Below are 13,754 nucleotides of genomic sequence, written 5' to 3'. Positions count from 1 at the left end.
AATAAGCAACATCACGATATTTGGAAAATTGGAACCGTTTTCTTCCCATTGCAAACTATCCTTTTTTTCATAGAAAAAGTTAAAAAAGGTTTCGAAAGTGGGTCGATGTCCACCCGAGCCTTTCGGTTCACTTCGCTTGCAGACAAGCTAATGAGATTGTCCATGTGTTAGCTTGACACTTTCGTTTTTATGCTAGTGTTTTTGTTTGATTGGATGCACCAACGTGTATTGGTGAACTCTTTTATTTTGTATTCTACTGTTTCTAATTCTCAATGAATGATAGTTTTTGAATTTTTTTTTTTTTAAAAAGAAACGAAAACATAAAATTTTTTATTTTTCAAAAAATTCCTTCCACTAAAAAAGGCACATTTAAACCAAAAGATCATATTTTCAAACACAAAGCAACAAGAAAAAATGTATGACATTAATTTGAATGCCTGTCATGTTCCAATTATTATTTTGAATCGAGTTTCAATGTGAAATTTCACATTTAAATGGTCATCATTATTCTTTTGACTTACACAATATGAATTCTTAGTTGAAATTATTTGAATGGTCATCACTATTCTTTTGACTTACAAAGCATGAATTCTTAGTTGAAATTATAGTTGAAATTATTCGCATTTCACATGGAGGGTCGTAAATTTGAAATTTACTTGAATTATGTTTATTCAAATAATAAAATATTTAGAAATTTATGGATTTGAAAGTTTTTTATCTCAAATTCATCCATCCGGACCATCATAAACTAAGATTTTTTACGCATAGTTCTACAATTCAAACATAATATTTCTCGAATGTTAATTCAAGCATCAAAATGACTACACCTTGGAAAGAAATTTTCTCACACTTTTCCTTTCTTACACAGATACACGAGATTTTCAGAAGATCATTGTTTTTAATTCTATGGAACATATTTCACCCACCTAACTTTATAGAAACCAAAACGATGTTGACACTGCAAGGATATATCTCCTATGGGACTATAAAACCACAATTCAAATACAAAAAAAAAAAATCCCAAATATTACATATTTATTTATGACGTCATCTCACCATTACCTTTCCTTGGCTTCAGAAACAGAGGCCAGCTTCTGCAGATTCAACTTCACCACCGTATCGGCGAAGAGACGGGTGTCCTCCTCCGTGTTCCCCTCCGGCACATCCACCACGTACGATTCCAAAACAACGGTCCAGATCTTCCCATCACGCTCCATCCCATGAACGGATGTCACCGACCGGTAATTCCTCAGCCTGTGATCCCCGCCCACGATGCTAAACCCCGTCACGCGCCGCCCTTCGTCCAGCAAATCCAGCCTCTCCGTGCTCGTGGCCGCGGGCAATCCCGATATCACGCTCACTTCCCGCAGGTCTCCCACAGCCATCGCGAACCCCTCCCTCACCGTGCAGCTTTTGATGAAGTGCTTGTAAGTTTGAGGCTTGTCGAAGCGCCGGGCGACGGACCAGACGGTTTCCGGCGGCGCGTGGACGCGCTGGGCGAGCAGGGAGAAGCACTGGAACGAGTTGACTCGGTAGTTGTGTAACTCGTCGATGGCGGGCTTCAGATCTTGGAACTCTTGTTGGGTCAGCCCCGGCGGAAGCGTCCACGGCTCCTCCGCGCCGGAGGCTGAAGATGATTCTTGTTGGTGATTCTCCATTATCGAGCTTTCCACTGATCGAACTTCGGAGAAAGATCGAAAGAAAAAGGGAAAATGGAAACGATTGCGGGAATCTGGGATGCTTTCGGTTTTAGCTTCCTTGTCTTCGTGGCCTCCGCCTATTGGGCTGATGTTTTAACATTTTTCAAAAACAAAATACCAAAAGAAACCCTCGGAAATTATTGTTGTTTTTTCAACCCGTCTAGTCTATCGAACCCATGTATCGCGTGTACCGTATGTAAACATACACGCATCGCGTGTAAAGAATACGTGTATTGCGTGTAACGCGAACATATGCATCGTGTGTAACACTCAGTAATAGAGTGTATGCAACGCGTATAACGTAATTCATGAGTACTGTTATCTGTTTGTTGTGTGTATATATAACACATCGTAGTTATAAAGACATCTCGTTCGGTTATAATATGATGCAAAATTAGTTAGTTATGAGATTGGTGAAACATTGCATTTTAGTCATGCATATTTGCTTTTTTCGATTTTTTTTCTATGTTATCGAATTTCAGTCTTAACTTATATCTTTCGATTTTAATAATTTTTCATCGAAATTATTGATGTGAAATTACACATGTCAACGTATCATTAGTGTCAAACAGTGTCATGTCGAAAAAAATTACTAGAATTGCCCAAAAAACAAAGATAGCAAACTTAGACGAGTCCAAGTATGACACCTACCGAAATTGAAGTTTAAATACTAACTAGCAAAAGATGCATACGCTATGCGTGTGTGGTCAATATGACATAAACCAAATTGATTGCAGTTTTTTTCAACATAGGGGAAGTGAGTGCGGTTATTAATAATGTGATAGAATGCAGTTATCAAAATGCAAGGTAGTTTTTTTTCGTTTTTGTTTTTCACTTATTTTTACCCTCTTTTTTCCAATGTAAATATATAAAATTTTAAATAACTACCAAGAGTTAAATGATAAATATACTTTGTTGTTATCAAAACGTACCAAAATGGTTTTTAAGGTGGCTCAAGTTTTATAAGATAGTAAATATTATGAATTATTTCTTTCTAATTTAGGCTAATTAAATTCAAGTGAGGTGAGATTACTTTAAATTATTGGATTGTATAAATAAACGATACCGTGAAAATTAAGGATATTAGTGTAATTTTTTCAATTGGAAACATAATTAGTTAAAAATGATTATTTATCACACCATTTATTTGTGATAAATTATCAGGTTTAAAGTTTAAATTAGGTAAATATGGATGAGCTTTATGAGTTAATACGGGCCCTCAAAAATTAAGTGTACATGTGATTGCACTTATCATAGCAAGTAAACACAGCTAAAGTAATTAAATAGGATTTAGAATAAATGATTGATAAATAATCATATGTTTGCTTTGATTGATTATGATTAGGAATGATATTAAAATTAAATTATGATTCTAAATTTATCCCTTTGATAATTATAGTTGAAAAATATTATTTTTACTTTTTTATATTATATATATTTAATTTTTTTCAAATAATTTATGATTAAAATATTTGATAATGTTCTTTAATTTTTTCTAAATACTAACGATTTTAATTCAAAATAAATACATATATAATTTTTTTAAAGTGCTTAATGTTTTTTATTATATAATATACATTATCGCAAATATAAGATCATACATTTTTAGTTAGTAATTATAATTATTTAAAATTTTTATATTTAATTGTGTTATTGTTTTATTTTCTTCTAATTTTTGTAAAAAATTTCATGTGAATATTTCTTTTCATACTTCAACAATTATAAATGTAAATATTTTAATGTGGCTAAATGTTAATGTAAATTATAAATAGGCTTTTATAAATGATAGGTGAAAAAGGATAATTATGGTAGCTTAAGTTAAATTAGATGGATGGATAAACAATCACACCAATTAAAAAAGATTAAAAATCATTCCCTAATAATATTTATAACGGGTTCATGTATTTATTATGATTGGTAAAATATCTAGTAAACACTTGATAGAGTATGCTAATTAATCAATCCAACTCTAATCAAGCTAATTAAACGCAGCCCTGTGTTTACTTAGTAGGATTAATTATATATAGATAAATAATACTAAGACTATTAAACTAATTTTATAGGATGTTGAATAATGATGGATAAGAAATCGCATGTTTACTTTGATAGATCAATTTTGTGATTGATATAGTGATTAAGTGACGAGTTACAATTTTGTCATTTGCTTATAATATATAATCTTATTTTTAGTTTTTATTTGTAAAATTGATATTGTGAATTTTATTGAAAAATTTAAATTATTATTAATCCACGTGTAAATTATTTTAATTGATCAAAATTATTGAGTATAAATATTATTTATTTTTTAAAACAAAAATTAATAAATTGAGTTATAAAAAAAATTTCCATGAATAAGGATAAAATCCAAAGAAATTTATTAATCATATCTTAACTTATTAGAATTTTTATTCATGTTTTATAATTTTTAAATGGATCTTTCATATATTAAAATCAAATGAATGTATTAATATATCTTAAAGTATTTGAAATTTATATTAATGTTATATAATATTTTTAAATGGGGTTTTCATATATTATTTTTTTGGGAAGTAAGGATATTTGTGTATTTTTTTCAATTGGAAACATAATTAGTTGAAAATGATTATTTTATCACACCATTTATTTGTGATAAATCATCAAGGCTTAAAATTTAAATTAGGTAAATATGAATAAACTTTATGAGTTAGTACGGGCCCTCAAAAAGTAAGTAAACATGGGATTGATAATATTATTAATATAATCATATTTTTATCATAGCAAGTAAACGCAGTCTTAGGATATTTCAACAATTTTTAAAAATTCTACGCGGACAATCTTGCTGAGGTTAGCTATCAAGACTAGTTTCTTTAACCCCAAAAACAGTTTGGACTACAAAAGTAATGCGGATAAACAGTCTAAATACTTTTGTGATTTCTTTATATTTAATAGGCACGAATAATAAAATATATATGAGCATTTGAAGTAAATAAGACATATGGAAGCTCGAAGCTAACTGCTTCTACGTTTTTCCTTCTTCCACGAAGGAATGAATTTATTAGAAGACTTTGGTTTATACACTCATTTGTATACAACCCACTTCAATCGTAGAATTTATCCCTTGCATAGATCAAATTTCCTAGTTCTCCTCAAATTAATACAACACGTCTTAACACACCAAAAACAACAAGTGAAGTAAATAGCAGTTTAAATGAATCCTAAGATTCAAACAGATGAGCAACTTTTATTCAACAATCTGAGGTAAGTAGTAGAGAGTTGACTCTATGCACCCTTTTTTATCCTTAGAAGATCTAATATATGTCTTGTATGAGTGGGCTAAGTGAGCAGATAATATTTTTCTTGCAAAGTGCTCAGAGAATGCTTTTGATAGCTTGTAAGTTGTTGTGCGGGAAAATATCTTTCTTTCTTTGTAAGCATCCTCTATATATAGGAATGTTTGAGCAACTTTCTACTGGTAGTCTTTCATAAGTTCTTGTTGTAAACGTCTTTTATTCTTCTGTCTATCTTCATAAATGTTTTTCTAAATCGTCTTTTAGTATGCTGCATATCTTCATAAATATTTGCCGGATATTTTCAATTTCAGCGGCACTTTCTTCGAAGTAAATCTCAGCCGTTTTGAGCAGTTGACTTTTTGAGGCTTTTAATGCAGTTGACAGTCTGATTATTTTCCTTTTCTTGACTTGAACTAGTCCGTGATTTTCTTAGAGCAGTTTGAATAAATAGTCATAGAGAGCAGTCTAAAAATTATGTAGAGTAGTCGAAGAACTTTAAGCAATCTCAGAAGTTTTTTGAATCTTTTGAGCAATCAGATATCTTCAAGCAGTCCCAATAAATTTTTTGAGCAGTCGAATGTCCTCAGGAAGTCCCGATAAATCTTTTGTGCAGTCGAGTGTCTTCAACTTGTTTTACAATGTATAGTAGTTTGGTTTGTGATCACCAAAGCTAAGGGTCCAACATAGTTCGAAACACTAAGCAAAAACCCAAGTGATATGGTGATAGCCATATATCCCATATAGAAATTAATGCACAGAAATTTAATTTAACTTTAATATTTAAACCAACTTCCAAACTAGAACAATTTAGAAACAACATGGCTCTAGGTCTCAAACGCGGGGATCATGAAATTTCCCAGTTTGGTTGTAGTGACCCAAGTTTTGTTTTAATATTAAAATATGATTAAGGATCCTTAATTAATAAAATCAAGGTAGTTAAGTTATTACACAGTTTGAAACCAAATAATTGTAGTTTGGACCTTTCGATGTGATCAGAACCACAAAAGTGAGTTCAGAAGCATCGGACTAGATCGAACGATTCGAACTCGAGATCGGATATTCCGAATTCTACCTTGCCAGTTAGTTTGGCGTCAAAAGTATAGTGAACATATATTAGTTCGGATGATACAAACTAGAAATCACATCATACAAACGTAGGTGTCCACTAAGGTGTCAAGATGCTGGTGACACATCCGTGGATGTGTAGTTGGGATGATCTTAAATGGCATTGACCATCCGAACTCTTCCTATAAATAAGCCATGCGGATTTCATTTTTAAGTGAAAATTGGTTTGGTTTTCTCTTGACTTCATTCAATATATTGAGTGTTTTCAGTCATATAACCGAGGGTCGTGCAGTAGCTAAGCACTTCCAAGGTACTAGCGAAAATGTGCCTGAGTTTTGAGGCTCTCGACATCAAAAGACTAATAGTGGATGAAGGTATAGTCTTGAACCCTAAGTAGTTTTTGGGAGTAGTCATTAATCTAGTTAAGACTTTTAGACTAGTAATAGTGATATGATGTTCATTTGATCTGTAGGCTTGGATTGTAGACCCTGTTTACTCGACCTGTCTAGTAGAGGTACATAAGTATTGACTGAGATCTCCAGCGAGTATGTATTTTTTTATGTTGCATTGCATGTGCCATGATATACATGTTTTATTATTTTATAGATATGATGCATGTGCACGTCATGTTGAGCCTGTATCTCCGTCTAGATAGTCATTCTAGTAGGGTCTCTTAGCCTTATACTTTATATATATATATATATATGATCTGACACTGGGAGCCACCGTGATGAAGGGGGCCAATGCTACGGTGATCTAGTCAAGTGTGTGAGCTAGCTAGCGGATATGACCTTAGACAACACTACTCACTCATGGCACTTAGTCTAAGCAGAATTGATCTATTTAACCCAGTATTTTCAATCACATCATTTGCATGCGCATATCAATTTCTATACTCATACTTTATGAACTAGGCGTTATTTGCTCGTGTATTTGGTTTTATGTTGGACACCCCATTCGATAGGGAATGTCTTAGGTTGGACGAAACAGGGTTAGAGGTAGAACCAATGATCGTTTGTGTAGGTTCCTCTTGTTATTCTTTTTTTTTTCTTTTCTGAGAGCCTTCATATACTGCTCGATCGGGTTATATAACTGATATTTGGTTTCAATTGTTGTCGGTTGTATTTTAATGGTTTGATTCTCATTTTATCCAGTTATCATTTTCCATAATTATTTCTGATTAATTTTATCTGTTTAAGCTAATTGCATACGCGATTTCTAGATAGTAGGTTATCTTATTCGGGTCGCTAAATTTATGGTATCAGAGTATGCACAAGATTTTGGGACATAGATAACGCGTTCTGAAAATATTGTTTCTTACTCTTTTTAGTTGGCTAGACACGGTGATGAGAGTAGCCATGACAGTGTCGGACATTGGGCTAATGATGCTCTGGGACATCCCCGAGGACACCATCATCATCGTGAAGGGGTTCGTAGTCTTTATGAGATTCATCGATTCCTCTAGATGGGACCTAAGACATTGGTGGGAGGCAAGACTCTAGATGTACCGGAGGATTGGCTTGAGCATGTGGAAAGTTGTTTTGTAGTGACCCGCACCGTGATCACTACTAATCAGAAGCTTAAGCATGCATTTAACTTAATTAATAAATAATCAGAAATAACAGCGGAAAATCATAAATAAATCCTCAAATAATGATACAACCAACTCGAATAAATACCAGTTAAAATCTTAATCTAAAACTCTTCTGAAAACTCCTGTTACCAAGCCCTGTTCACCGACCAACTACATCTCTCGCTCCTGATCCACCTGCAAACCTGCCCCGCCGAATGGGGTGTCCGAGATAAAAGCAGGGACGTGAGCGCTAACGCCCAGTATGTAAAGTATTGAATATACAAGTCTATATGATACATGAAACAAGAACTATGAATGCTCTGGGTAAACTGGGATCAATTCTGTAAAATCATGCTCAGTACACAGGCGCCTCCAATATGTGCACGCTGCTCCGAAGATCCAGTGGGTGCCACACATACTGAACCCGATCTTGGACTATCACCGTCCTGGGTAAAACCGCACACGCTGCCCCGTTGGTCCAGTGGGTGTCACACGGTACCCGATCGTATAATAACAATAACCTTAGGGCTGAGCGACCCTAGAACAACTGGCTATCTCAAAAGGATAACAGGCTCAACATGGTATGGAAATGCCGCATACAAATCATGAACAGTAAATCATGCATGTCATGACAAATAATAATGCAACACATAATTATTCAACACATAAACATGTATATTCAGCTGGCTATCTCAGTCTGTACTTACGTACCTTAGTTCTACTAGGCAAGCTACACCAACTCTAAAGTCCAAGCCTATAATCCACACTACAATTCAAAGTACTCATGCATTATCAATTTATTCTAAAAGCCTTAACTAGACTATAACATACTCCCTATTTACTATAAGGAGCCAGAGCTATACCTGCGTCCGTCGTCAGCCCGCTGATGACAACTGCCCTAGAACTTGGGCACCGCTCCGCCGCAACTCCGGAGCACTGGCCAACCTCCGGACCAAGGCTAGGACGGCTGGAAACACCCCTAAACCCCTAAAACCAAGCTGGAACCGAGAGAGAGAGAGTGAAATTGTGTGAGAAATGAGGCCCTCGGATGGCCTATTTATAGGCAGAGTTTTGACGGTCCGAACTGGGTTCGAACGGCCCGAACTGCCACTTGTCCGAGCCATTTTAACACCTGGGCTCTGCTGAGTTCGGAGGGCCCAAAGTGGTTCGGAGGGCCCGAACTGGTCCGTATGCTCCGAACTGTTTTGGTCCTTCTGAACTCATTTTTGGACCCCCGGGACCTACCTTACCATTTTTTGACGTTTTGGATATGATTTTCCACTTATTTTAACCAAATAAGGACTCCTTAAACATGTTTTGACACTTTTAAAATTTTATGCCATTTTCTAACATGTTTAAAATCACTTAATCTTGTAAAATGGAACCGGGCTTCTACATGTTTCATGTTATCTAGTGTACTAAGGAGCATAAGATGGAGGCTGTCAGTTTTCTGCTACAGGGACAATCTCGAAAATGGTGGAGATCCGCGTGCGCACATTTGATCCACGAGCAGAGACAAGTACTTTGGGCTGATTTCTGTAAATATTTTTTTTCAATCTTCATTTCCCTCTAGCTCTCCATCAAGCTAAGTTGATTGAGTTGTTGAGTATGAAACAAGGCAATTTTTCCGATCGATTAGAATTAGCAAAGATTTATTAACATGTTATCGTTCTATCCACATAACAATGAGAGTTTTGCTGCCAAGTATGATCATTTCCTGCAAGATCTGAATCAGATGATATTTTATTGGCTTATCGTCTATGATGATCTGACTTCCTATGAGGGCTTGGTTAACCGTTGTCTTCAGGAAGACACAAGTGTGAATCATGCCAAAGCATTGCAGTATCCTCAACCTGCAAGTTCTCTTGGTCCAAGTTCTCATTCGTTCAATAAGAAGGTCACGTCGTCTTCTTCTTCTGGTTTCGATGGAGTGTTCCATTTTGGCTGTAGTAGCCCGATTCCATTTTATAAGATTAAGTGACTTAAACATGATTAAGGAATTGACTAAGGGACTAAATTGAAAAATGTACTCAGACAGGATCAGAGTGTCCGATCTAGAGATCGGACCGTCCGATGCGGTGTCGAATTGAAGCTGACACGTAGAGGAGATCGGAGCGTCCGATAATGGGATCAGAGCGTCAGATCAGTTGTCGAGATAGGTGTTGATAGGATTGCGACATGTGGCGGTGCATGCAGATCGGAGCGTCCGATCTGTGTCTATAAATAGGGGCAGATTTGGCTCATTTTCAACGTTCGAAATCCTCTCATCTTTGATAATGACTCTATTTTAAGGGTTTCGGGACTCTTTATTTATCAGGTCACCGTTATGGTTGGACACTAGTACTAGTATCAGGTCATCATTATCCACTGGGTATAAGAGCCACATCCTGATACGACGGCGCAGCGTGCTATATACCCTGGGCTCGGCTTGTGAGCTTGTTTCTTTACATTAAAAAAAAGTAGCTGTACAGAAGCGGTTTTTTTTTTTACTTTTAAGAATGGTTTTCAACCACTCTTACGTTTTTACCATCGGTTACAAAACTGTTCCTCCTGTTGGCGTCCCTATAGCTTATAGAAGCGGTTTTCTTCACCGTTGGTAAAAGTTGGAAAACCGCCCCTGTTGTGCATTATAGGAACGGGTGGAAACCGCGTCTATACATCGTGAATATAGGATAAATTTCATATCGATTCTAAAGTTTAGAATTTAGGAATGGTTTATAGGTGCTCTTGAAGCTATAGTATGCATGAATGCTTTTAAAATGCTCTTGATATTGTGGGATATAGAAGCGACACTAATCGGCTCTAAAGCCACACTTTTAGATTTAGTCTGAAACCACTCTTGAAGATTTAAGATTGGAGCGGTTTAAAATTGCTCTTCAAATGTGCATTAAGAACAATTTCAAACCGTTCATATAACAATTTATAAGCGTTCTTGGAGCCATGGATTTGGGCCGAAATATGTTCCTAAAAAATGCATATTATAGAATCGATTTCAAAACTCCATGGAACAACTTTTATTAAATAAATTTGCATTAATTTTAATTTGGCTTTCTATTAATTATTTCCATAAATTAATATAATATAAATCACAATACAATTCATCGTTCAATAACAAAAAATTAAATAAATACTAAACAACAAAAATCTGTACATTTAAAATATCAACAACAAAGCAATGTAACATTAGCAAACAAATTTTGTAGATAAAACAAATACTATTAAAACTACGAAAATAAGTTAAATGAAACTTCAATTTAAAATTCTATCTAGAATTAGGATCTGGTTCCACGGGTGGAGGATATCTGCTATTGTTCTGTGTATTTGGTGAAGTACATATCGTCTCAGACATCGAATTTGATGAATGTTCAGGTTCAAACACCTACATGAAAAAAAATTCATAAAAATAAAAATAAATTAATATTGTACAATGTTTAATATTTTTTTTAAATGTAGATAATATATAATCGAATAACTTTCTTGTATGTGTTCCAGTATGCTATCTGGAAGGCAAAATCTTACACAATCATATTAAGCAACGCAAAATATTGATGTGTTTTGAAATAAGATATTTATATTAAAATCATTTTTCTTCAAAAATTTGCACCTTTTAGATGTGGTTATGTTTTTAAATAGCGGTAGATTATCATCAGCAACATCTACAAAAAATTTCAAAATAAACTTAGTGCTTGTAACATCCAAAAAAAATATCAGCAATAAGATAAATATTAACAACTCTAGCAAAACAAGATGACCAAGACATCCCAACCATCACTTTCATCAAAATATTTTCAAATTCAATAAATGAAATAAAATCACCAAATTTCTAAATATCATATGCACTGAATAAAATATTGGACTAAAATATTACATCCAGAATTCGGAATATTACAGAGAAGGGCTGGGAAGCGACGACACAAAAAGAGGAGGAATAATATTAACGTTTTCGGAGAAGGAATGGGAAATTTCTAGTGAAGGAAGAGAGTGCATGGATGGAATGTAAATCAACGCACAAATTATAAATGTGAGAAAGTAGAAATGAGATGCGCGAGCGGGAATTCGAAATTTTAGAAATGTGATCGCATTTGGGAAATTTAGGAATGAGTGGCGCTCGGATGAAAATCATGAATGGTTTATGGTTAATTTTTATTTAATTAATTAATATAAAGAATGATAATGCTATTTTAAAAAACATTGACAACATAAGTAGTAAAATAATTGTTTTGAAAGCTCGAAATTTTGAAATTTACAATTAAATAAATTATATCTAGTAACAAAAATAAAAATAAAAATATTTTAGTTGTGTTCAGCTATGAATTTGAGTAGAATAGCATACGCTCGGTCCTAAACTTATCTTTGGTAAAGTGACAAGTGCTAAATCCTACAATTAGTATCAGTGTCAATGTCATGAGTTCGATTCTCACTGATTGCTAGGAGTACAATTATTGAGAGAGAAATTGAGTGCAATAATTGTCTCTACTTGGTTTATATATATATATATATATATATATATATATATATATATATATATACAATTGAAACGTGACAATTGAGTTGATGTGCGGTTTTAAAGATTTGAGTTGCATCATTACCACAAGTTATAAATTTTGTTAAATCGGAAAAAACTCGATCCTACACAAAGAATATTACTAAAAACTATATATACTAAAAAAGTAAAATAGATTATAAATAATTAATTATATTAAATAATTCTAAGACTACTTATTGAATTTTATTCCTTTAAAACAAGATGAATTTTAAAAATAACTGGCCAATAGCTTTACCGTCCACACAAAAATTAATTACTTTGATAGTATCTTCCTTTATTAATAGTGATAGACATAAAGATATTACAGATGATGAAACCATTTGTAAAACAATATACTTTATTTATAGAAACAATATATAGTAGTAGTTACACAAAACCAATAGGAGCGATTTTATAAAATGTCCCTAAATGGAGAAAAACTATAAGAAATTTATAGAAGCGACACGAATATAATTAAAACTATTTAATAAGAGCGGTTATCCAACCACTCATAGGTAGGGATGTGCATTTTGATCGAACCGAACCAAACCTAAAATTCAGAAAAATGGTTTTCGGTTCGGTTCAGTTAACCAGGAGAAAAAACGAATCGAACCGAAAAACCAAAAATTCAAAAATCGAATCGAATTTTCAGTTCGATTTTTGGTTCAAACCAAATTTTTGGTTCGGTTTCATTTCAGTTCGGTTCGGACGGTTAACCGATCCGTGAACACCCCTATTCATAGGCGTTAAAAAAATATGAGCGGTTTATAGCAGCAATTTGTAAAAGCCGTCACTAAAATAATGTAATAATAGCGGTTTTAAGATCAATCTTAAAAGGTAAAAAAAATAGAAGCATTTTATAGCAACGGTTAACAAAAACTGTTGTTGTTTTTATTTAATAGGCGTGGTTTTTAGAGCAATCTTAAAAGTTGAAGCAATAAAAGCGGTTATTATAAAGCGATGCAAAAAATACTCAATAGGAGTGGTGATAAAACCGCATCTAACTAGTAAAACTATAGAAATGGTTTGATACAAACCGCTGCTATTACGTTACCTTTAGAAGCGTTATGTACAACCGCAGCTGAAAAAACGCTTCTAAAAACCAATTTTTTTGTAGTGATGACGCTCGTGTCTTGCTATCCAGATCACTTGCATGAATGATTATATAATATTTGTATACTCATACTCTCGTGGTGAACATTTTATGCTCATATCCTCATACTGTTTTTGGATATCCCATTTGATGGGGCAGTTGCAGATAGTTTTCCTGATGATTTGGAGGTAAGGTGGTAACCAAAGCAGGATTACAGGGTTGATTACTGATTCTACCATGCTGGTATTAAGTTATTTAGTTTTTCGCAGTTTATCTCTGATTATAATTGATTATTGTTTAATTGCATGCCTAAGTTTTTTTATTAGTAGGTGACGGTGCAGGTCACTAGATTTATGGTATCAGAGCATGCAATAAGATTTTTTGGAACTTAGTATTGATATTTGGGTTATCCTTGTAGATTACAAGTCAGATACAATGACGATAGCTGTAACAGGAGTTGGAATAGCAGGATACCTAGGCTTTTTCAGGATTGTCATTGCCAAGGTTGGCATCAGAGTTTCGCATTATG

At 34.0% G+C, this 13,754-nt stretch overlaps 1 protein-coding gene across 1 annotated transcript; it reads right to left on the bottom strand.

The window, feature by feature from the left end:
- Window positions 1–809: 809 nt before the first annotated feature.
- Window positions 810–1,789, bottom strand: LOC140864623 (abscisic acid receptor PYR1-like). Its single transcript, XM_073268908.1, has one exon. It carries the CDS (start codon window positions 1,656–1,658, stop codon window positions 1,059–1,061), a length of 600 nt encoding a protein of 199 aa, XP_073125009.1. The 5' UTR covers window positions 1,659–1,789; the 3' UTR covers window positions 810–1,058.
- Between the last annotated feature and the right edge of the window lie 11,965 nt (window positions 1,790–13,754).

This window comes from Henckelia pumila, chromosome 4 (assembly GCF_033568475.1).
Source record: "Henckelia pumila isolate YLH828 chromosome 4, ASM3356847v2, whole genome shotgun sequence".
NCBI lineage: Eukaryota > Viridiplantae > Streptophyta > Magnoliopsida > Lamiales > Gesneriaceae > Henckelia > Henckelia pumila.
This window is presented reverse-complemented; position numbering and strand designations above follow the sequence as displayed.

Bases quoted from the DNA above. Each gene is read 5' to 3' on its own strand.
- LOC140864623 (XM_073268908.1), bottom strand. From the start codon at position 1,658: ATGGAGAATCACCAACAAGAATCATCTTCAGCCTCCGGCGCGGAGGAG.